Below are 22,448 nucleotides of genomic sequence, written 5' to 3' on the forward strand. Positions count from 1 at the left end.
AAAGGAATGCTGTGCTGCTCCACCTCTTACTAACACACGGCAAAGACCTTGTTGGAGATGGGAAGGTCCGGGACAGCCGGGGCTGTAGAGACCATGGGATTGTGGTCGTCTGAAATTCCAGCCGGTGGGAAACACATAAATAGCCAGGAGATAGAGGAGCTGACGAAAAAAAATAAACTTTTATTGCAATAAAAGGGAGACTTCACTGGACAAACCGCAGTGAGGTGGCTCAGCTCAGTGGAGGTCGCAGCCCCCTTTTAGCCCCTTTGCCCGGAGCGCTGCTCCCTGCCCGTTTCTCCACTGGCTGAGATACTCTGGGGTTACAGGCTTCCCGACACGCCTACTCTGTGCCCCCCATTACGTCCCGATGAGGTGGCTCGGAAGGCCGCTGACATTTTTCAAAATGGAGGCCGCTTCGAAAGGGAGGACGTGGCCACCTGAGACCTTCTGTGCTGCCGACTGGGCCCCCTGTCTCCGGGCAAACGGCACCTCTTGGGAACTGACAACTGAGCAACCGGTGACTTCTTGCTTCTCACTGCGAACCGTGACTGCACTACAGCCTTTGCCAGAACACCTTCCTATTGCTAAGAGTGGAGCTCGGGACGGCGGGAGGAGGAAGCAAGGCAGCCTGTAAGACTAGAATCGTGGAGCTGAGGAGAGCTGCCTTGAGCCTCTTCAGGGATCTTCTTCCTTCTTGCCTGAAATCTTTTTTTCCCCTCACTCACTGCTCGAAGCCCACCGCCTGATTTGCTGCACACCCTGTCTCCTAAAACACTGCACCGGTGGGTCTTTCTCCAGGGGCCGAGCTCCTTGTTTCCCTTCGTCCTTCTCCTAATGCCAGGGAATGGGAAACACCCTTGTTCTTATCGTTGAGCTCTTGCTGCCCAGCCTCACTTTCTGCAACCCTTTCACCCGTTTTCAGTCTGGTTCTGTCACTACTTCTTTTAATCCCCAGTTTTTCTCCAGAACAGCCAATTGACATCCACGGAATCACTACGCCCAGAACTGCCAGGAGAGCTCCACAAGTTCAGAAGTTCAAGTGGGCAGAACCTCTCTTGGACATACCCTTCCCTGCTTGGAACGTCTGATTCCACGTGAGGAGCCAGATGCTGAGCAGTCCCGAAAGCCCTCGTTTTCTAGACAAGAGCTCAACTCCAACAGATCACAGCACAGACCTAAAGCGCCTTTGACCCTGAGCGGACAGAACCCTGTTCTTCTTGTCCACACTTGTCTTCCCATGGAATGGAGAGCCGAAAAAAACCTCTCCAGGGTAGGGCCAGAACTGACAGGTTTACGGCAGAGGCGCAGAAATTGCCCTGTCATTGCCTCCATCCAGGATGATATGCCTGCTCCGGGATCCTTCCATCAGGGAGCTTTTGTCGGATTGTTTGGTTTTAGGTCAATTTATATGGTTTTCAGCAATGTCAGCTTCCAGTGGTGAGAAGTCATGAGAGTAGTCCCCAGAATCAGGTGGTGCCCCTTGGTAACAAGACTTTGTCTTTAAGTGGCAAATGTTTTTATTCACCTCCTGGCTTCTGCAGAAGTCTCCTGTTTTTCAAGACTCCTAGACTCCTAGACCAGTTCGTGTTGGAAGGAAGGGACCTGAAAGCTCATCTGCTTCCAACCACCCCTCTGCCACGGGCAGGGACACCTTCCGCTAGACCAGCTTGCTCCAAGCCGCGTCCAACCTGGCCCTGAACACTTCCAGGCATGGGGTAGCCACAGCTTCTCTGGACAACCTGTGCCAGGGCCCCACCACTCTCACAGGGAAGGCTTTCTTTCCGATATGCCATCTAACCCTGCCCTCTGCCAGTGCGAAGCCATTGCCCCTTGGTCTGTCACTCCAGTCCCTTGTAAATAGTCTCTCTTAGCCAAAGCCTTCTTGGTCCTCCCTGTTGTGTTGCAAAATTTGCAAGTTGATGTTGTGCCAGGTGGCACCAGCCAAGCCCTGAGCCAGGTGCAGGACCTTGCACTTGAGGTCTGAGGTCACTGGGGCTGTTGAGCCTGGACAAGAGGAGACTGAGGTCAGATCTCATCGGGGGCTGTAGCTTCCTGCCAAGGGGCAGAGGCCATTTCTGCTCTGTGGGACCAGGGACAGGACCCGAGGGAATGGCCGGAGCTGTGTCAGAGGAGGCTTAGGTTGGACACTAGGAAAAGGTGCTTCCCCCGGAGGGTGGTCGGGCACTGGAACAGGCTGCCCAGGGCAGTGGTCACGGCCCCAAGGCTGCCAGAGCTCAAGGAGCGTTTGGACAACGCTCTCAGGCACATGGTGGGATGGCTGTGCTGTCCTGCACAGGGCCAGGAGTTGGAGTGGGCGACCCTTGTGGGTCCCTTCCAAGGCAGGATGTTATGTGATTCGAGCTCTTTGGTTAACTCTTCCTCTGCCCATGAAGAGCTGGCAAAGCTGTTGGGGGTGGGGCAGAAGAAGGGAAACCCCAGCATTACTGCTGTCTCTATGACACAACGGGAGGCCTAACATTCCGTCCCTGGAGATGCTCCAAGAGGAGCATCCAGACCTGTGTCCAGTCAACAGAAGCGACCGGCCACCGAGCCTGACTGACCATGGCCCTGTCAGCTCTGTGGCGCCGCTCTGTGAGCTGGAGATCAGCCCTGACCCGGCTCGTGCAGCTCTTCCGCTCCCCCCAAACCTCCGGCACCAAAGGTGAGGACAGAGCCTGACCCCGAAAGCCCCGCGGTGCACGGTGGGGACATTCACAGCCCTTCCTCCCCTGCCCCTCGCCCTCCTCCTCCTCCTCCTCCTCAGTCCTCTCAGCGCCTGACAGCCCCAGCTCGGGATGTGACTTCCAGGCTTTGCTCTTTCTCACAGGCTCAGCCAACCTGCCTCCACCAGCCCCACTGGCAAGCAGCCCCGGTGTTGCTGTCCCATCAAACACTGCCCGGGGGGGGGCCCAGGGCAGTGGGAAGCCCCTGGCTGGGGCAGACCAGAGTGCCCCCCCGGGTCAACTGCAGCCCTACGACCATCAGGGGAGAGCAGTGGCCCCGGTCCCACCAGCGCGGCACAGCCAGCGCAGCCCTGCCAGCTCAGCCAACCCCTCCGGGACAGCCCTGGGCAGTGGCAGCCCCCCAGACAGCAGCACCCCCATGGATGTGGACGCCACCCCAGTGCTTAACATCAGCCTGGCCAGTGACGTCTCCATGGAGGAGGACGCCCCCCGCGGCTGCGACCTCTCGCTGGCCAGCGACGTCTCCATGGAGGAGGACACCGCCCGCGGCTGCGACCTCTCGCTGGCCAGCGACGTCTCCATGGAGGAGGACGCCCCCCGAGGCTGCGACCTCTCGCTGGCCAGCGACGTCTCCATGGAGGAGGACGCCCCCCGAGGCTGCGACCTCTCGCTGGCCAGTGATGTTGCCATGGAGGAGGACACCCAGCAGCACGTGGGGACAGGCCTGCCACCACCGCAGAGCAGCGTGTCCCCAGACGACACCAAGCTGGAAAGGCGGGGGGCGAAGAGGAAGAGGGGCTCTGAGCCAGGGGTTGCCAGCAAGATCAAGGCTCCCGCAGCCGGGGCTGGGGCAGGAAGATTGGCTTAGGCCTGTTAAAGGGATAGATCGTTTGGGGATCTATCCCACTTTGAGGGATAGGTCGTTTGGGGACCTATCCCAGGTTGAGGCATAGGTCGTTTGGGGATCTATGCCAGTTGGAGGGATAGATCGTTTGGGGATCTATCCCAGTGGGAGGGAGGGAGGGAGGGTGTTTACGTCACGAAGATGTACATAGAGATGTAGGGAAGATGCAGAGAGAGATGTAGACGTAGATATAGTTAACAGTTTTCTTGTGGTTACGGAATAAAAGATTTTATTCCAACACCTGCCTGTGTCTGCATGGAATGGGGAGGCAGTGCAGGGTGGCACCAGCAAATGGCACCAAGCAGATCCACCAAGGCCCAAAGGGCACCAAGGGCACCCAAAGGGCACCCCGGGCCTGAGTCACTGCTAGAGGTGCAGGCACTCACGCAGGGTCACTCCCCTGTCCCCTTCGCCTGGGGAAGCAGCCCTTTGGCGTGGCAGCCAGGACACATGGGTCCCGGGCAGGACTCGCGCAGACGGCCCCCCGCCCAAAGCAGCCCTGAGCACAGCCTGGGCACCACCCTCCCGCTCTGGGGCTTTGGAAGGCTGCTCCCAGTGACCTCACCATGTCCCCGGTCACCCCAGCACAGCAGCCCCAGACAGGGCTCCTCCGGGCTGCCCTGGGGCTGCATTGGACAGGGCCGCTAAGGGAGAGGGAAGAATGCGCTGGCAACCGCATCCAGGGCCTCGCAGGAGCCCAGGGAGACGACATCCCTAGATCTCTGGGAGGTGACACTCGGAATGTCTCGACCTCTGTCTTGGGGTGGATGGCGAGCCACTCAGGAGTTGATGGGTCAGGATCAAAGGGCGGGCAGGCTGGGAATGGGCACACTGCTGTGGGTGTTTGCTCCAGGCCTCCTGAGCAGGAGCAAGATGTGGAGGAGACCTCTACAGGCAGCTTGAAGCAGCCTCCAAGTCACAGGCCCTGGTTCTCGTGGAGACTTCAACTGCCCTGACGGCAGCTGGAGAAGCAACACAGCCAAGCACCAAGAGTCCAGCAGGTTCCCGGAAAGCGCTGACCACAACTTCCTGGCCCAGGGGGCTGGAGCCTCTGACAAGCAAAAGGAATGCTGTGCTGCTCCACCTCTTACTAACACACGGCAAAGACCTTGTTGGAGATGGGAAGGTCCGGGACAGCCGGGGCTGTAGAGACCATGGGATTGTGGTCGTCTGAAATTCCAGCCGGTGGGAAACACATAAATAGCCAGGAGATAGAGGAGCTGACGAAAAAAAATAAACTTTTATTGCAATAAAAGGGAGACTTCACTGGACAAACCGCAGTGAGGTGGCTCAGCTCAGTGGAGGTCGCAGCCCCCTTTTAGCCCCTTTGCCCGGAGCGCTGCTCCCTGCCCGTTTCTCCACTGGCTGAGATACTCTGGGGTTACAGGCTTCCCGACACGCCTACTCTGTGCCCCCCATTACGTCCCGATGAGGTGGCTCGGAAGGCCGCTGACATTTTTCAAAATGGAGGCCGCTTCGAAAGGGAGGACGTGGCCACCTGAGACCTTCTGTGCTGCCGACTGGGCCCCCTGTCTCCGGGCAAACGGCACCTCTTGGGAACTGACAACTGAGCAACCGGTGACTTCTTGCTTCTCACTGCGAACCGTGACTGCACTACAGCCTTTGCCAGAACACCTTCCTATTGCTAAGAGTGGAGCTCGGGACGGCGGGAGGAGGAAGCAAGGCAGCCTGTAAGACTAGAATCGTGGAGCTGAGGAGAGCTGCCTTGAGCCTCTTCAGGGATCTTCTTCCTTCTTGCCTGAAATCTTTTTTTCCCCTCACTCACTGCTCGAAGCCCACCGCCTGATTTGCTGCACACCCTGTCTCCTAAAACACTGCACCGGTGGGTCTTTCTCCAGGGGCCGAGCTCCTTGTTTCCCTTCGTCCTTCTCCTAATGCCAGGGAATGGGAAACACCCTTGTTCTTATCGTTGAGCTCTTGCTGCCCAGCCTCACTTTCTGCAACCCTTTCACCCGTTTTCAGTCTGGTTCTGTCACTACTTCTTTTAATCCCCAGCTTTTCTCCAGAACAGCCAATTGACATCCACGGAATCACTACGCCCAGAACTGCCAGGAGAGCTCCACAAGTTCAGAAGTACAAGTGGGCAGAACCTCTCTTGGACATACCCTTCCCTGCTTGGAACGTCTGATTCCACGTGAGGAGCCAGATGCTGAGCAGTCCCGAAAGCCCTCGTTTTCTAGACAAGAGCTCAACTCCAACAGATCACAGCACAGACCTAAAGCGCCTTTGACCCTGAGCGGACAGAACCCTGTTCTTCTTGTCCACACTTGTCTTCCCATGGAATGGAGAGCCGAAAAAAACCTCTCCAGGGTAGGGCCAGAACTGACAGGTTTACGGCAGAGGCGCAGAAATTGCCCTGTCATTGCCTCCATCCAGGATGATATGCCTGCTCCGGGATCCTTCCATCAGGGAGCTTTTGTCGGATTGTTTGGTTTTAGGTCAATTTATATGGTTTTCAGCAATGTCAGCTTCCAGTGGTGAGAAGTCACGAGAGTAGTCCCCAGAATCAGGTGGTGCCCCTTGGTAACAAGACTTTGTCTTTAAGTGGCAAATGTTTTTATTCACCTCCTGGCTTCTGCAGAAGTCTCCTGTTTTTCAAGACTCCTAGACTCCTAGACCAGTTCGTGTTGGAAGGAAGGGACCTGAAAGCTCATCTGCTTCCAACCACCCCTCTGCCACGGGCAGGGACACCTTCCGCTAGACCAGCTTGCTCCAAGCCGCGTCCAACCTGGCCCTGAACACTTCCAGGCATGGGGTAGCCACAGCTTCTCTGGACAACCTGTGCCAGGGCCCCACCACTCTCACAGGGAAGGCTTTCTTTCCGATATGCCATCTAACCCTGCCCTCTGCCAGTGCGAAGCCATTGCCCCTTGGTCTGTCACTCCAGTCCCTTGTAAATAGTCTCTCTTAGCCAAAGCCTTCTTGGTCCTCCCTGTTGTGTTGCAAAATTTGCAAGTTGATGTTGTGCCAGGTGGCACCAGCCAAGCCCTGAGCCAGGTGCAGGACCTTGCACTTGAGGTCTGAGGTCACTGGGGCTGTTGAGCCTGGACAAGAGGAGACTGAGGTCAGATCTCATCGGGGGCTGTAGCTTCCTGCCAAGGGGCAGAGGCCATTTCTGCTCTGTGGGACCAGGGACAGGACCCGAGGGAATGGCCGGAGCTGTGTCAGAGGAGGCTTAGGTTGGACACTAGGAAAAGGTGCTTCCCCCGGAGGGTGGTCGGGCACTGGAACAGGCTGCCCAGGGCAGTGGTCACGGCCCCAAGGCTGCCAGAGCTCAAGGAGCGTTTGGACAACGCTCTCAGGCACATGGTGGGATGGCTGTGCTGTCCTGCACAGGGCCAGGAGTTGGAGTGGGCGACCCTTGTGGGTCCCTTCCAAGGCAGGATGTTATGTGATTCGAGCTCTTTGGTTAACTCTTCCTCTGCCCATGAAGAGCTGGCAAAGCTGTTGGGGGTGGGGCAGAAGAAGGGAAACCCCAGCATTACTGCTGTCTCTATGACACAACGGGAGGCCTAACATTCCGTCCCTGGAGATGCTCCAAGAGGAGCATCCAGACCTGTGTCCAGTCAACAGAAGCGACCGGCCACCGAGCCTGACTGACCATGGCCCTGTCAGCTCTGTGGCGCCGCTCTGTGAGCTGGAGATCAGCCCTGACCCGGCTCGTGCAGCTCTTCCGCTCCCCCCAAACCTCCGGCACCAAAGGTGAGGACAGAGCCTGACCCCGAAAGCCCCGCGGTGCACGGTGGGGACATTCACAGCCCTTCCTCCCCTGCCCCTCGCCCTCCTCCTCCTCCTCCTCCTCAGTCCTCTCAGCGCCTGACAGCCCCAGCTCGGGATGTGACTTCCAGGCTTTGCTCTTTCTCACAGGCTCAGCCAACCTGCCTCCACCAGCCCCACTGGCAAGCAGCCCCGGTGTTGCTGTCCCATCAAACACTGCCCGGGGGGGGGCCCAGGGCAGTGGGAAGCCCCTGGCTGGGGCAGACCAGAGTGCCCCCCCGGGTCAACTGCAGCCCTACGACCATCAGGGGAGAGCAGTGGCCCCGGTCCCACCAGCGCGGCACAGCCAGCGCAGCCCTGCCAGCTCAGCCAACCCCTCCGGGACAGCCCTGGGCAGTGGCAGCCCCCCAGACAGGAGCACCCCCATGGATGTGGACGCCACCCCAGTGCTTAACATCAGCCTGGCCAGTGACGTCTCCATGGAGGAGGACGCCCCCCGCGGCTGCGACCTCTCGCTGGCCAGCGACGTCGCCATGGAGGAGGACACCGCCCGCGGTTGCGACCTCTCGCTGGCCAGCGACGTCTCCATGGAGGAGGACGCCCCCCGAGGCTGCGACCTCTCGCTGGCCAGTGATGTTGCCATGGAGGAGGACACCCAGCAGCACGTGGGGACAGGCCTGCCACCACCGCAGAGCAGCGTGTCCCCAGACGACACCAAGCTGGAAAGGCGGGGGGCGAAGAGGAAGAGGGGCTCTGAGCCAGGGGTTGCCAGCAAGATCAAGGCTCCCGCAGCCGGGGCTGGGGCAGGAAGATTGGCTTAGGCCTGTTAAAGGGATAGATCGTTTGGGGATCTATCCCACTTTGAGGGATAGGTCGTTTGGGGACCTATCCCAGGTTGAGGCATAGGTCGTTTGGGGATCTATGCCAGTTGGAGGGATAGATCGTTTGGGGATCTATCCCAGTGGGAGGGAGGGAGGGAGGGTGTTTACGTCACGAAGATGTACATAGAGATGTAGGGAAGATGCAGAGAGAGATGTAGACGTAGATATAGTTAACAGTTTTCTTGTGGTTACGGAATAAAAGATTTTATTCCAACACCTGCCTGTGTCTGCATGGAATGGGGAGGCAGTGCAGGGTGGCACCAGCAAATGGCACCAAGCAGATCCACCAAGGCCCAAAGGGCACCAAGGGCGCCCAAAGGGCACCCCGGGCCTGAGTCACTGCTAGAGGTGCAGGCACTCACGCAGGGTCACTCCCCTGTCCCCTTCGCCTGGGGAAGCAGCCCTTTGGCGTGGCAGCCAGGACACATGGGTCCCGGGCAGGACTCGCGCAGACGGCCCCCCGCCCAAAGCAGCCCTGAGCACAGCCTGGGCACCACCCTCCCGCTCTGGGGCTTTGGAAGGCTGCTCCCAGTGACCTCACCATGTCCCCGGTCACCCCAGCACAGCAGCCCCAGACAGGGCTCCTCCGGGCTGCCCTGGGGCTGCATTGGACAGGGCCGCTAAGGGAGAGGGAAGAATGCGCTGGCAACCGCATCCAGGGCCTCGCAGGAGCCCAGGGAGACGACATCCCTAGATCTCTGGGAGGTGACACTCGGAATGTCTCGACCTCTGTCTTGGGGTGGATGGCGAGCCACTCAGGAGTTGATGGGTCAGGATCAAAGGGCGGGCAGGCTGGGAATGGGCACACTGCTGTGGGTGTTTGCTCCAGGCCTCCTGAGCAGGAGCAAGATGCGGAGGAGACCTCTACAGGCAGCTTGAAGCAGCCTCCAAGTCACAGGCCCTGGTTCTCGTGGAGACTTCAACTGCCCTGACGGCAGCTGGAGAAGCAACACAGCCAAGCACCAAGAGTCCAGCAGGTTCCCGGAAAGCGCTGACCACAACTTCCTGGCCCAGGGGGCTGGAGCCTCTGACAAGCAAAAGGAATGCTGTGCTGCTCCACCTCTTACTAACACACGGCAAAGACCTTGTTGGAGATGGGAAGGTCCGGGACAGCCGGGGCTGTAGAGACCATGGGATTGTGGTCGTCTGAAATTCCAGCCGGTGGGAAACACATAAATAGCCAGGAGATAGAGGAGCTGACGAAAAAAAATAAACTTTTATTGCAATAAAAGGGAGACTTCACTGGACAAACCGCAGTGAGGTGGCTCAGCTCAGTGGAGGTCGCAGCCCCCTTTTAGCCCCTTTGCCCGGAGCGCTGCTCCCTGCCCGTTTCTCCACTGGCTGAGATACTCTGGGGTTACAGGCTTCCCGACACGCCTACTCTGTGCCCCCCATTACGTCCCGATGAGGTGGCTCGGAAGGCCGCTGACATTTTTCAAAATGGAGGCCGCTTCGAAAGGGAGGACGTGGCCACCTGAGACCTTCTGTGCTGCCGACTGGGCCCCCTGTCTCCGGGCAAACGGCACCTCTTGGGAACTGACAACTGAGCAACCGGTGACTTCTTGCTTCTCACTGCGAACCGTGACTGCACTACAGCCTTTGCCAGAACACCTTCCTATTGCTAAGAGTGGAGCTCGGGACGGCGGGAGGAGGAAGCAAGGCAGCCTGTAAGACTAGAATCGTGGAGCTGAGGAGAGCTGCCTTGAGCCTCTTCAGGGATCTTCTTCCTTCTTGCCTGAAATCTTTTTTTCCCCTCACTCACTGCTCGAAGCCCACCGCCTGATTTGCTGCACACCCTGTCTCCTAAAACACTGCACCGGTGGGTCTTTCTCCAGGGGCCGAGCTCCTTGTTTCCCTTCGTCCTTCTCCTAATGCCAGGGAATGGGAAACACCCTTGTTCTTATCGTTGAGCTCTTGCTGCCCAGCCTCACTTTCTGCAACCCTTTCACCCGTTTTCAGTCTGGTTCTGTCACTACTTCTTTTAATCCCCAGCTTTTCTCCAGAACAGCCAATTGACATCCACGGAATCACTACACCCAGAACTGCCAGGAGAGCTCCACAAGTTCAGAAGTTCAAGCGGGCAGAACCTCTCTTGGACATACCCTTCCCTGCTTGGAACGTCTGATTCCACGTGAGGAGCCAGATGCTGAGCAGTCCCGAAAGCCCTCGTTTTCTAGACAAGAGCTCAACTCCAACAGATCACAGCACAGACCTAAAGCGCCTTTGACCCTGAGCGGACAGAACCCTGTTCTTCTTGTCCACACTTGTCTTCCCATGGAATGGAGAGCCGAAAAAAACCTCTCCAGGGTAGGGCCAGAACTGACAGGTTTACGGCAGAGGCGCAGAAATTGCCCTGTCATTGCCTCCAGGATGATATGCCTGCTCCGGGATCCTTCCATCAGGGAGTTTTTGTCGGATTGTTTGGTTTTAGGTCAATTTATATGGCTTTCAGCAATGTCAGCTTCCAGTGGTGAGAAGTCATGAGAGTAGTCCCCAGAATCAGGTGGTGCCCCTTGGTAACAAGACTTTGTCTTTAAGTGGCAAATGTTTTTATTCACCTCCTGGCTTCTGCAGAAGTCTCCTGTTTTTCAAGACTCCTAGACTCCTAGACCAGTTCGTGTTGGAAGGAAGGGACCTGAAAGCTCATCTGCTTCCAACCACCCCTCTGCCACGGGCAGGGACACCTTCCGCTAGACCAGCTTGCTCCAAGCCGCGTCCAACCTGGCCCTGAACACTTCCAGGCATGGGGCAGCCACAGCTTCACTGGACAACCTGTGCCAGGGCCCCACCACTCTCACAGGGAAGGCTTTCTTTCCGATATGCCATCTAACCCTGCCCTCTGCCAGTGCGAAGCCATTGCCCCTTGGTCTGTCACTCCAGTCCCTTGTAAATAGTCTCTCTTAGCCAAAGCCTTCTTGGTCCTCCCTGTTGTGTTGCAAAATTTGCAAGTTGATGTTGTGCCAGGTGGCACCAGCCAAGCCCTGAGCCAGGTGCAGGACCTTGCACTTGAGGTCTGAGGTCACTGGGGCTGTTGAGCCTGGACAAGAGGAGACTGAGGTCAGATCTCATCGAGGGCTGTAGCTTCCTGCCAAGGGGCAGAGGCCATTTCTGCTCTGTGGGACCAGGGACAGGACCCGAGGGAATGGCCGGAGCTGTGTCAGAGGAGGCTTAGGTTGGACACTAGGAAAAGGTGCTTCCCCCGGAGGGTGGTCGGGCACTGGAACAGGCTGCCCAGGGCAGTGGTCACGGCCCCAAGGCTGCCAGAGCTCAAGGAGCGTTTGGACAACGCTCTCAGGCACATGGTGGGATGGCTGTGCTGTCCTGCACAGGGCCAGGAGTTGGAGTGGGCGACCCTTGTGGGTCCCTTCCAAGGCAGGATGTTATGTGATTCGAGCTCTTTGGTTAACTCTTCCTCTGCCCATGAAGAGCTGGCAAAGCTGTTGGGGGTGGGGCAGAAGAAGGGAAGCCCCAGCATTACTGCTGTCTCTATGACACAACGGGAGGCCTAACATTCCGTCCCTGGAGATGCTCCAAGAGGAGCATCCAGACCTGTGTCCAGTCAACAGAAGCGACCGGCCACCGAGCCTGACTGACCATGGCCCTGTCAGCTCTGTGGCGCCGCTCTGTGAGCTGGAGATCAGCCCTGACCCGGCTCGTGCAGCTCTTCCGCTCCCCCCAAACCTCCGGCACCAAAGGTGAGGACAGAGCCTGACCCCGAAAGCCCCGCGGTGCACGGTGGGGACATTCACAGCCCTTCCTCCCCTGCCCCTCGCCCTCCTCCTCCTCCTCCTCCTCCTCAGTCCTCTCAGCGCCTGACAGCCCCAGCTCGGGATGTGACTTCCAGGCTTTGCTCTTTCTCACAGGCTCAGCCAACCTGCCTCCACCAGCCCCACTGGCAAGCAGCCCCGGTGTTGCTGTCCCATCAAACACTGCCCGGGGGGGGGCCCAGGGCAGTGGGAAGCCCCTGGCTGGGGCAGACCAGAGTGCCCCCCCGGGTCAACTGCAGCCCTACGACCATCAGGGGAGAGCAGTGGCCCCGGTCCCACCAGCGCGGCACAGCCAGCGCAGCCCTGCCAGCTCAGCCAACCCCTCCGGGACAGCCCTGGGCAGTGGTAGCCCCCCAGACAGGAGCACCCCCATGGATGTGGACGCCACCCCAGTGCTTAACATCAGCCTGGCCAGTGACGTCTCCATGGAGGAGGACGCCCCCCGCGGCTGCGACCTCTCGCTGGCCAGCGACGTCTCCATGGAGGAGGACGCCCCCCGAGGCTGCGACCTCTCGCTGGCCAGTGATGTTGCCATGGAGGAGGACACCCAGCAGCACGTGGGGACAGGCCTGCCACCACCGCAGAGCAGCGTGTCCCCAGACGACACCAAGCTGGAAAGGCGGGGGGCGAAGAGGAAGAGGGGCTCTGAGCCAGGGGTTGCCAGCAAGATCAAGGCTCCCGCAGCCGGGGCTGGGGCAGGAAGATTGGCTTAGGCCTGTTAAAGGGATAGATCGTTTGGGGATCTATCCCACTTTGAGGGATAGGTCGTTTGGGGACCTATCCCAGGTTGAGGCATAGGTCGTTTGGGGATCTATGCCAGTTGGAGGGATAGATCGTTTGGGGATCTATCCCAGTGGGAGGGAGGGAGGGAGGGTGTTTACGTCACGAAGATGTACATAGAGATGTAGGGAAGATGCAGAGAGAGATGTAGACGTAGATATAGTTAACAGTTTTCTTGTGGTTACGGAATAAAAGATTTTATTCCAACACCTGCCTGTGTCTGCATGGAATGGGGAGGCAGTGCAGGGTGGCACCAGCAAATGGCACCAAGCAGATCCACCAAGGCCCAAAGGGCACCAAGGGCACCCAAAGGGCACCCCGGGCCTGAGTCACTGCTAGAGGTGCAGGCACTCACGCAGGGTCACTCCCCTGTCCCCTTCGCCTGGGGAAGCAGCCCTTTGGCGTGGCAGCCAGGACACATGGGTCCCGGGCAGGACTCGCGCAGACGGCCCCCCGCCCAAAGCAGCCCTGAGCACAGCCTGGGCACCACCCTCCCGCTCTGGGGCTTTGGAAGGCTGCTCCCAGTGACCTCACCATGTCCCCGGTCACCCCAGCACAGCAGCCCCAGACAGGGCTCCTCCGGGCTGCCCTGGGGCTGCATTGGACAGGGCCGCTAAGGGAGAGGGAAGAATGCGCTGGCAACCGCATCCAGGGCCTCGCAGGAGCCCAGGGAGACGACATCCCTAGATCTCTGGGAGGTGACACTCGGAATGTCTCGACCTCTGTCTTGGGGTGGATGGCGAGCCACTCAGGAGTTGATGGGTCAGGATCAAAGGGCGGGCAGGCTGGGAATGGGCACACTGCTGTGGGTGTTTGCTCCAGGCCTCCTGAGCAGGAGCAAGATGTGGAGGAGACCTCTACAGGCAGCTTGAAGCAGCCTCCAAGTCACAGGCCCTGGTTCTCGTGGAGACTTCAACTGCCCTGACGGCAGCTGGAGAAGCAACACAGCCAAGCACCAAGAGTCCAGCAGGTTCCCGGAAAGCGCTGACCACAACTTCCTGGCCCAGGGGGCTGGAGCCTCTGACAAGCAAAAGGAATGCTGTGCTGCTCCACCTCTTACTAACACACGGCAAAGACCTTGTTGGAGATGGGAAGGTCCGGGACAGCCGGGGCTGTAGAGACCATGGGATTGTGGTCGTCTGAAATTCCAGCCGGTGGGAAACACATAAATAGCCAGGAGATAGAGGAGCTGACGAAAAAAAATAAACTTTTATTGCAATAAAAGGGAGACTTCACTGGACAAACCGCAGTGAGGTGGCTCAGCTCAGTGGAGGTCGCAGCCCCCTTTTAGCCCCTTTGCCCGGAGCGCTGCTCCCTGCCCGTTTCTCCACTGGCTGAGATACTCTGGGGTTACAGGCTTCCCGACACGCCTACTCTGTGCCCCCCATTACGTCCCGATGAGGTGGCTCGGAAGGCCGCTGACATTTTTCAAAATGGAGGCCGCTTCAAAAGGGAGGACGTGGCCACCTGAGACCTTCTGTGCTGCCGACTGGGCCCCCTGTCTCCGGGCAAACGGCACCTCTTGGGAACTGACAACTGAGCAACCGGTGACTTCTTGCTTCTCACTGCGAACCGTGACTGCACTACAGCCTTTGCCAGAACACCTTCCTATTGCTAAGAGTGGAGCTCGGGACGGCGGGAGGAGGAAGCAAGGCAGCCTGTAAGACTAGAATCGTGGAGCTGAGGAGAGCTGCCTTGAGCCTCTTCAGGGATCTTCTTCCTTCTTGCCTGAAATCTTTTTTTCCCCTCACTCACTGCTCGAAGCCCACCGCCTGATTTGCTGCACACCCTGTCTCCTAAAACACTGCACCGGTGGGTCTTTCTCCAGGGGCCGAGCTCCTTGTTTCCCTTCGTCCTTCTCCTAATGCCAGGGAATGGGAAACACCCTTGTTCTTATCGTTGAGCTCTTGCTGCCCAGCCTCACTTTCTGCAACCCTTTCACCCGTTTTCAGTCTGGTTCTGTCACTACTTCTTTTAATCCCCAGCTTTTCTCCAGAACAGCCAATTGACATCCACGGAATCACTACGCCCAGAACTGCCAGGAGAGCTCCACAAGTTCAGAAGTTCAAGCGGGCAGAACCTCTCTTGGACATACCCTTCCCTGCTTGGAACGTCTGATTCCACGTGAGGAGCCAGATGCTGAGCAGTCCCGAAAGCCCTCGTTTTCTAGACAAGAGCTCAACTCCAACAGATCACAGCACAGACCTAAAGCGCCTTTGACCCTGAGCGGACAGAACCCTGTTCTTCTTGTCCACACTTGTCTTCCCATGGAATGGAGAGCCGAAAAAAACCTCTCCAGGGTAGGGCCAGAACTGACAGGTTTACGGCAGAGGCGCAGAAATTGCCCTGTCATTGCCTCCATCCAGGATGATATGCCTGCTCCGGGATCCTTCCATCAGGGAGTTTTTGTCGGATTGTTTGGTTTTAGGTCAATTTATATGGCTTTCAGCAATGTCAGCTTCCAGTGGTGAGAAGTCATGAGAGTAGTCCCCAGAATCAGGTGGTGCCCCTTGGTAACAAGACTTTGTCTTTAAGTGGCAAATGTTTTTATTCACCTCCTGGCTTCTGCAGAAGTCTCCTGTTTTTCAAGACTCCTAGACTCCTAGACCAGTTCGTGTTGGAAGGAAGGGACCTGAAAGCTCATCTGCTTCCAACCACCCCTCTGCCACGGGCAGGGACACCTTCCGCTAGACCAGCTTGCTCCAAGCCGCGTCCAACCTGGCCCTGAACACTTCCAGGCATGGGGCAGCCACAGCTTCTCTGGACAACCTGTGCCAGGGCCCCACCACTCTCACAGGGAAGGCTTTCTTTCCGATATGCCATCTAACCCTGCCCTCTGCCAGTGCGAAGCCATTGCCCCTTGGTCTGTCACTCCAGTCCCTTGTAAATAGTCTCTCTTAGCCAAAGCCTTCTTGGTCCTCCCTGTTGTGTTGCAAAATTTGCAAGTTGATGTTGTGCCAGGTGGCACCAGCCAAGCCCTGAGCCAGGTGCAGGACCTTGCACTTGAGGTCTGAGGTCACTGGGGCTGTTGAGCCTGGACAAGAGGAGACTGAGGTCAGATCTCATCGGGGGCTGTAGCTTCCTGCCAAGGGGCAGAGGCCATTTCTGCTCTGTGGGACCAGGGACAGGACCCGAGGGAATGGCCGGAGCTGTGTCAGAGGAGGCTTAGGTTGGACACTAGGAAAAGGTGCTTCCCCCGGAGGGTGGTCGGGCACTGGAACAGGCTGCCCAGGGCAGTGGTCACGGCCCCAAGGCTGCCAGAGCTCAAGGAGCGTTTGGACAACGCTCTCAGGCACATGGTGGGATGGCTGTGCTGTCCTGCACAGGGCCAGGAGTTGGAGTGGGCGACCCTTGTGGGTCCCTTCCAAGGCAGGATGTTATGTGATTCGAGCTCTTTGGTTAACTCTTCCACTGCCCATGAAGAGCTGGCAAAGCTGTTGGGGGTGGGGCAGAAGAAGGGAAGCCCCAGCATTACTGCTGTCTCTATGACACAACGGGAGGCCTAACATTCCGTCCCTGGAGATGCTCCAAGAGGAGCATCCAGACCTGTGTCCAGTCAACAGAAGCGACCGGCCACCGAGCCTGACTGACCATGGCCCTGTCAGCTCTGTGGCGCCGCTCTGTGAGCTGGAGATCAGCCCTGACCCGGCTCGTGCAGCTCTTCCGCTCCCCCCAAACCTCCGGCACCAAAGGTGAGGACAGAGCCTGACCCCGAAAGCCCCGCGGTGCACGGTGGGGACATTCACAGCCCTTCCTCCCCTGCCCCTCGCCCTCCTCCTCCTCCTCCTCCTCAGTCCTCTCAGCGCCTGACAGCCCCAGCTCGGGATGTGACTTCCAGGCTTTGCTCTTTCTCACAGGCTCAGCCAACCTGCCTCCACCAGCCCCACTGGCAAGCAGCCCCGGTGTTGCTGTCCCATCAAACACTGCCCGGGGGGGGGCCCAGGGCAGTGGGAAGCCCCTGGTTGGGGCAGACCAGAGTGCACCCCCGGGTCAACTGCAGCCCTACGACCATCAGGGGAGAGCAGTGGCCCCGGTCTCACCAGCGCGGCACAGCCAGCGCAGCCCTACCAGCTCAGCCAACCCCTCCGGGACAGCCCTGGGCAGTGGCAGCCCCCCAGACAGGAGCACCCCCATGGATGTGGACGCCACCCCAGTGCTTAACATCAGCCTGGCCAGCGACGTCGCCATGGAGGAGGACGCCCCCCGCGGCTGCGACCTCTCGCTGGCCAGCGACGTCTCCATGGAGGAGGACACCGCCCGCGGCTGCGACCTCTCGCTGGCCAGCGACGTCTCCATGGAGGAGGACGCCCCCCGAGGCTGCGACCTCTCGCTGGCCAGTGATGTTGCCATGGAGGAGGACACCCAGCAGTACGTGGGGACAGGCCTGCCTCCACCGCAGAGCAGCGTGTCCCCAGACGACACCAAGCTGGAAAGGCGGGGGGCGAAGAGGAAGAGGGGCTCTGAGCCAGGGGTTGCCAGCAAGATCAAGGCTCCCGCAGCCGGGGCTGGGGCAGGAAGATTGGCTTAGGCCTGTTAAAGGGATAGATCGTTTGGGGATCTATCCCACTTTGAGGGATAGGTCGTTTGGGGACCTATCCCAGGTTGAGGCATAGGTCGTTTGGGGATCTATGCCAGTTGGAGGGATAGATCGTTTGGGGATCTATCCCAGTGGGAGGGAGGGAGGGAGGGTGTTTACGTCACGAAGATGTACATAGAGATGTAGGGAAGATGCAGAGAGAGATGTAGACGTAGATATAGTTAACAGTTTTCTTGTGGTTACGGAATAAAAGATTTTATTCCAACACCTGCCTGTGTCTGCATGGAATGGGGAGGCAGTGCAGGGTGGCACCAGCAAATGGCACCAAGCAGATCCACCAAGGCCCAAAGGGCACCAAGGGCACCCAAAGGGCACCCCGGGCCTGAGTCACTGCTAGAGGTGCAGGCACTCACGCAGGGTCACTCCCCTGTCCCCTTCGCCTGGGGAAGCAGCCCTTTGGCGTGGCAGCCAGGACACATGGGTCCCGGGCAGGACTCGCGCAGACGGCCCCCCGCCCAAAGCAGCCCTGAGCACAGCCTGGGCACCACCCTCCCGGCTCTGGGGCTTTGGAAGGCTGCTCCCAGTGACCTCACCATGTCCCCGGTCACCCCAGCACAGCAGCCCCAGACAGGGCTCCTCCGGGCTGCCCTGGGGCTGCATTGGACAGGGCCGCTAAGGGAGAGGGAAGAATGCGCTGGCAACCGCATCCAGGGCCTCGCAGGAGCCCAGGGAGACGACATCCCTAGATCTCTGGGAGGTGACACTCGGAATGTCTCGACCTCTGTCTTGGGGTGGATGGCGAGCCACTCAGGAGTTGATGGGTCAGGATCAAAGGGCGGGCAGGCTGGGAATGGGCACACTGCTGTGGGTGTTTGCTCCAGGCCTCCTGAGCAGGAGCAAGATGTGGAGGAGACCTCTACAGGCAGCTTGAAGCAGCCTCCAAGTCACAGGCCCTGGTTCTCGTGGAGACTTCAACTGCCCTGACGGCAGCTGGAGAAGCAACACAGCCAAGCACCAAGAGTCCAGCAGGTTCCCGGAAAGCGCTGACCACAACTTCCTGGCCCAGGGGGCTGGAGCCTCTGACAAGCAAAAGGAATGCTGTGCTGCTCCACCTCTTACTAACACACGGCAAAGACCTTGTTGGAGATGGGAAGGTCCGGGACAGCCGGGGCTGTAGAGACCATGGGATTGTGGTCGTCTGAAATTCCAGCCGGTGGGAAACACATAAATAGCCAGGAGATAGAGGAGCTGACGAAAAAAAATAAACTTTTATTGCAATAAAAGGGAGACTTCACTGGACAAACCGCAGTGAGGTGGCTCAGCTCAGTGGAGGTCGCAGCCCCCTTTTAGCCCCTTTGCCCGGAGCGCTGCTCCCTGCCCGTTTCTCCACTGGCTGAGATACTCTGGGGTTACAGGCTTCCCGACACGCCTACTCTGTGCCCCCCATTACGTCCCGATGAGGTGGCTCGGAAGGCCGCTGACATTTTTCAAAATGGAGGCCGCTTCGAAAGGGAGGACGTGGCCACCTGAGACCTTCTGTGCTGCCGACTGGGCCCCCTGTCTCCGGGCAAACGGCACCTCTTGGGAACTGACAACTGAGCAACCGGTGACTTCTTGCTTCTCACTGCGAACCGTGACTGCACTACAGCCTTTGCCAGAACACCTTCCTATTGCTAAGAGTGGAGCTCGGGACGGCGGGAGGAGGAAGCAAGGCAGCCTGTAAGACTAGAATCGTGGAGCTGAGGAGAGCTGCCTTGAGCCTCTTCAGGGATCTTCTTCCTTCTTGCCTGAAATCTTTTTTTCCCCTCACTCACTGCTCGAAGCCCACCGCCTGATTTGCTGCACACCCTGTCTCCTAAAACACTGCACCGGTGGGTCTTTCTCCAGGGGCCGAGCTCCTTGTTTCCCTTCGTCCTTCTCCTAATGCCAGGGAATGGGAAACACCCTTGTTCTTATCGTTGAGCTCTTGCTGCCCAGCCTCACTTTCTGCAACCCTTTCACCCGTTTTCAGTCTGGTTCTGTCACTACTTCTTTTAATCCCCAGCTTTTCTCCAGAACAGCCAATTGACATCCACGGAATCACTACGCCCAGAACTGCCAGGAGAGCTCCACAAGTTCAGAAGTTCAAGCGGGCAGAACCTCTCTTGGACATACCCTTCCCTGCTTGGAACGTCTGATTCCACGTGAGGAGCCAGATGCTGAGCAGTCCCGAAAGCCCTCGTTCTCTAGACAAGAGCTCAACTCCAACAGATCACAGCACAGACCTAAAGCGCCTTTGACCCTGAGCGGACAGAACCCTGTTCTTCTTGTCCACACTTGTCTTCCCATGGAATGGAGAGCCGAAAAAAACCTCTCCAGGGTAGGGCCAGAACTGACAGGTTTACGGCAGAGGCGCAGAAATTGCCCTGTCATTGCCTCCATCCAGGATGATATGCCTGCTCCGGGATCCTTCCATCAGGGAGCTTTTGTCGGATTGTTTGGTTTTAGGTCAATTTATATGGCTTTCAGCAATGTCAGCTTCCAGTGGTGAGAAGTCATGAGAGTAGTCCCCAGAATCAGGTGGTGCCCCTTGGTAACAAGACTTTGTCTTTAAGTGGCAAATGTTTTTATTCACCTCCTGGCTTCTGCAGAAGTCTCCTGTTTTTCAAGACTCCTAGACTCCTAGACCAGTTCGTGTTGGAAGGAAGGGACCTGAAAGCTCATCTGCTTCCAACCACCCCTCTGCCACGGGCAGGGACACCTTCCGCTAGACCAGCTTGCTCCAAGCCGCGTCCAACCTGGCCCTGAACACTTCCAGGCATGGGGCAGCCACAGCTTCTCTGGACAACCTGTGCCAGGGCCCCACCACTCTCACAGGGAAGGCTTTCTTTCCGATATGCCATCTAACCCTGCCCTCTGCCAGTGCGAAGCCATTGCCCCTTGGTCTGTCACTCCAGTCCCTTGTAAATAGTCTCTCTTAGCCAAAGCCTTCTTGGTCCTCCCTGTTGTGTTGCAAAATTTGCAAGTTGATGTTGTGCCAGGTGGCACCAGCCAAGCCCTGAGCCAGGTGCAGGACCTTGCACTTGAGGTCTGAGGTCACTGGGGCTGTTGAGCCTGGACAAGAGGAGACTGAGGTCAGATCTCATCGGGGGCTGTAGCTTCCTGCCAAGGGGCAGAGGCCATTTCTGCTCTGTGGGACCAGGGACAGGACCCGAGGGAATGGCCGGAGCTGTGTCAGAGGAGGCTTAGGTTGGACACTAGGAAAAGGTGCTTCCCCCGGAGGGTGGTCGGGCACTGGAACAGGCTGCCCAGGGCAGTGGTCACGGCCCCAAGGCTGCCAGAGCTCAAGGAGCGTTTGGACAACGCTCTCAGGCACATGGTGGGATGGCTGTGCTGTCCTGCACAGGGCCAGGAGTTGGAGTGGGCGACCCTTGTGGGTCCCTTCCAAGGCAGGATGTTATGTGATTCGAGCTCTTTGGTTAACCCTTCCTCTGCCCATGAAGAGCTGGCAAAGCTGTTGGGGGTGGGGCAGAAGAAGGGAAGCCCCAGCATTACTGCTGTCTCTATGACACAACGGGAGGCCTAACATTCCGTCCCTGGAGATGCTCCAAGAGGAGCATCCAGACCTGTGTCCAGTCAACAGAAGCGACCAGCCACCGAGCCTGACTGACCATGGCCCTGTCAGCTCTGTGGCGCCGCTCTGTGAGCTGGAGATCAGCCCTGACCCGGCTCGTGCAGCTCTTCCGCTCCCCCCAAACCTCCGGCACCAAAGGTGAGGACAGAGCCTGACCCCGAAAGCCCCGCGGTGCACGGTGGGGACATTCACAGCCCTTCCTCCCCTGCCCCTCGCCCTCCTCCTCCTCCTCCTCCTCAGTCCTCTCAGCGCCTGACAGCCCCAGCTCGGGATGTGACTTCCAGGCTTTGCTCTTTCTCACAGGCTCAGCCAACCTGCCTCCACCAGCCCCACTGGCAAGCAGCCCCGGTGTTGCTGTCCCATCAAACACTGCCCGGGGGGGGGCCCAGGGCAGTGGGAAGCCCCTGGCTGGGGCAGACCAGAGTGCCCCCCCGGGTCAACTGCAGCCCTACGACCATCAGGGGAGAGCAGTGGCCCCGGTCCCACCAGCGCGGCACAGCCAGCGCAGCCCTGCCAGCTCAGCCAACCCCTCCGGGACAGCCCTGGGCAGTGGCAGCCCCCCAGACAGCAGCACCCCCATGGATGTGGACGCCACCCCAGTGCTTAACATCAGCCTGGCCAGTGACGTCTCCATGGAGGAGGACGCCCCCCGCGGCTGCGACCTCTCGCTGGCCAGCGACGTCTCCATGGAGGAGGACACCGCCCGCGGCTGCGACCTCTCGCTGGCCAGCGACGTCTCCATGGAGGAGGACGCCCCCCGAGGCTGCGACCTCTCGCTGGCCAGTGATGTTGCCATGGAGGAGGACACCCAGCAGCACGTGGGGACAGGCCTGCCTCCACCGCAGAGCAGCGTGTCCCCAGACGACACCAAGCTGGAAAGGCGGGGGGCGAAGAGGAAGAGGGGCTCTGAGCCAGGGGTTGCCAGCAAGATCAAGGCTCCCGCAGCCGGGGCTGGGGCAGGAAGATTGGCTTAGGCCTGTTAAAGGGATAGATCGTTTGGGGATCTATCCCACTTTGAGGGATAGGTCGTTTGGGGACCTATCCCAGGTTGAGGCATAGGTCGTTTGGGGATCTATACCAGTTGGAGGGATAGATCGTTTGGGGATCTATCCCAGTGGGAGGGAGGGAGGGAGGGTGTTTACGTCACGAAGATGTACATAGAGATGTAGGGAAGATGCAGAGAGAGATGTAGACGTAGATATAGTTAACAGTTTTCTTGTGGTTACGGAATAAAAGATTTTATTCCAACACCTGCCTGTGTCTGCATGGAATGGGGAGGCAGTGCAGGGTGGCACCAGCAAATGGCACCAAGCAGATCCACCAAGGCCCAAAGGGCACCAAGGGCACCCAAAGGGCACCCCGGGCCTGAGTCACTGCTAGAGGTGCAGGCACTCACGCAGGGTCACTCCCCTGTCCCCTTCGCCTGGGGAAGCAGCCCTTTGGCGTGGCAGCCAGGACACATGGGTCCCGGGCAGGACTCGCGCAGACGGCCCCCCGCCCAAAGCAGCCCTGAGCACAGCCTGGGCACCACCCTCCCGCTCTGG

At 58.6% G+C, this 22,448-nt stretch overlaps 3 protein-coding genes across 3 annotated transcripts; all 3 read left to right on the forward strand.

Annotated features, from left to right (window-relative positions):
• Window positions 1–2,490: 2,490 nt before the first annotated feature.
• Window positions 2,491–3,552, forward strand: LOC116785424. The gene is made up of 2 exons (XM_032684932.1): window positions 2,491–2,662; window positions 2,828–3,552. Exons 1-2 carry the CDS (start codon window positions 2,563–2,565, stop codon window positions 3,550–3,552), a joined length of 825 nt encoding a protein of 274 aa, XP_032540823.1. The 5' UTR covers window positions 2,491–2,562.
• A 3,587-nt stretch (window positions 3,553–7,139) lies between these two features.
• Window positions 7,140–7,919, forward strand: LOC116796569 (glutenin, high molecular weight subunit PW212-like). The gene is made up of 2 exons (XM_032707272.1): window positions 7,140–7,311; window positions 7,477–7,919. The coding sequence occupies exons 1-2, from the start codon at window positions 7,142–7,144 to the stop codon at window positions 7,778–7,780; spliced, it is 474 nt and encodes a 157-aa protein (XP_032563163.1). The 5' UTR covers window positions 7,140–7,141; the 3' UTR covers window positions 7,781–7,919.
• Window positions 7,920–11,686: 3,767 nt separating this feature from the next.
• Window positions 11,687–21,878, forward strand: LOC116785465. The gene is made up of 4 exons (XM_032685070.1): window positions 11,687–11,902; window positions 12,071–12,434; window positions 16,922–17,054; window positions 21,543–21,878. Exons 1-4 carry the CDS (start codon window positions 11,803–11,805, stop codon window positions 21,876–21,878), a joined length of 933 nt encoding a protein of 310 aa, XP_032540961.1. The 5' UTR covers window positions 11,687–11,802.
• The last annotated feature ends 570 nt before the right edge of the window (window positions 21,879–22,448 follow it).

Source organism: Chiroxiphia lanceolata, chromosome 1 (genome assembly GCF_009829145.1).
Source record: "Chiroxiphia lanceolata isolate bChiLan1 chromosome 1, bChiLan1.pri, whole genome shotgun sequence".
In the NCBI taxonomy this organism is placed as follows: domain Eukaryota; kingdom Metazoa; phylum Chordata; class Aves; order Passeriformes; family Pipridae; genus Chiroxiphia; species Chiroxiphia lanceolata.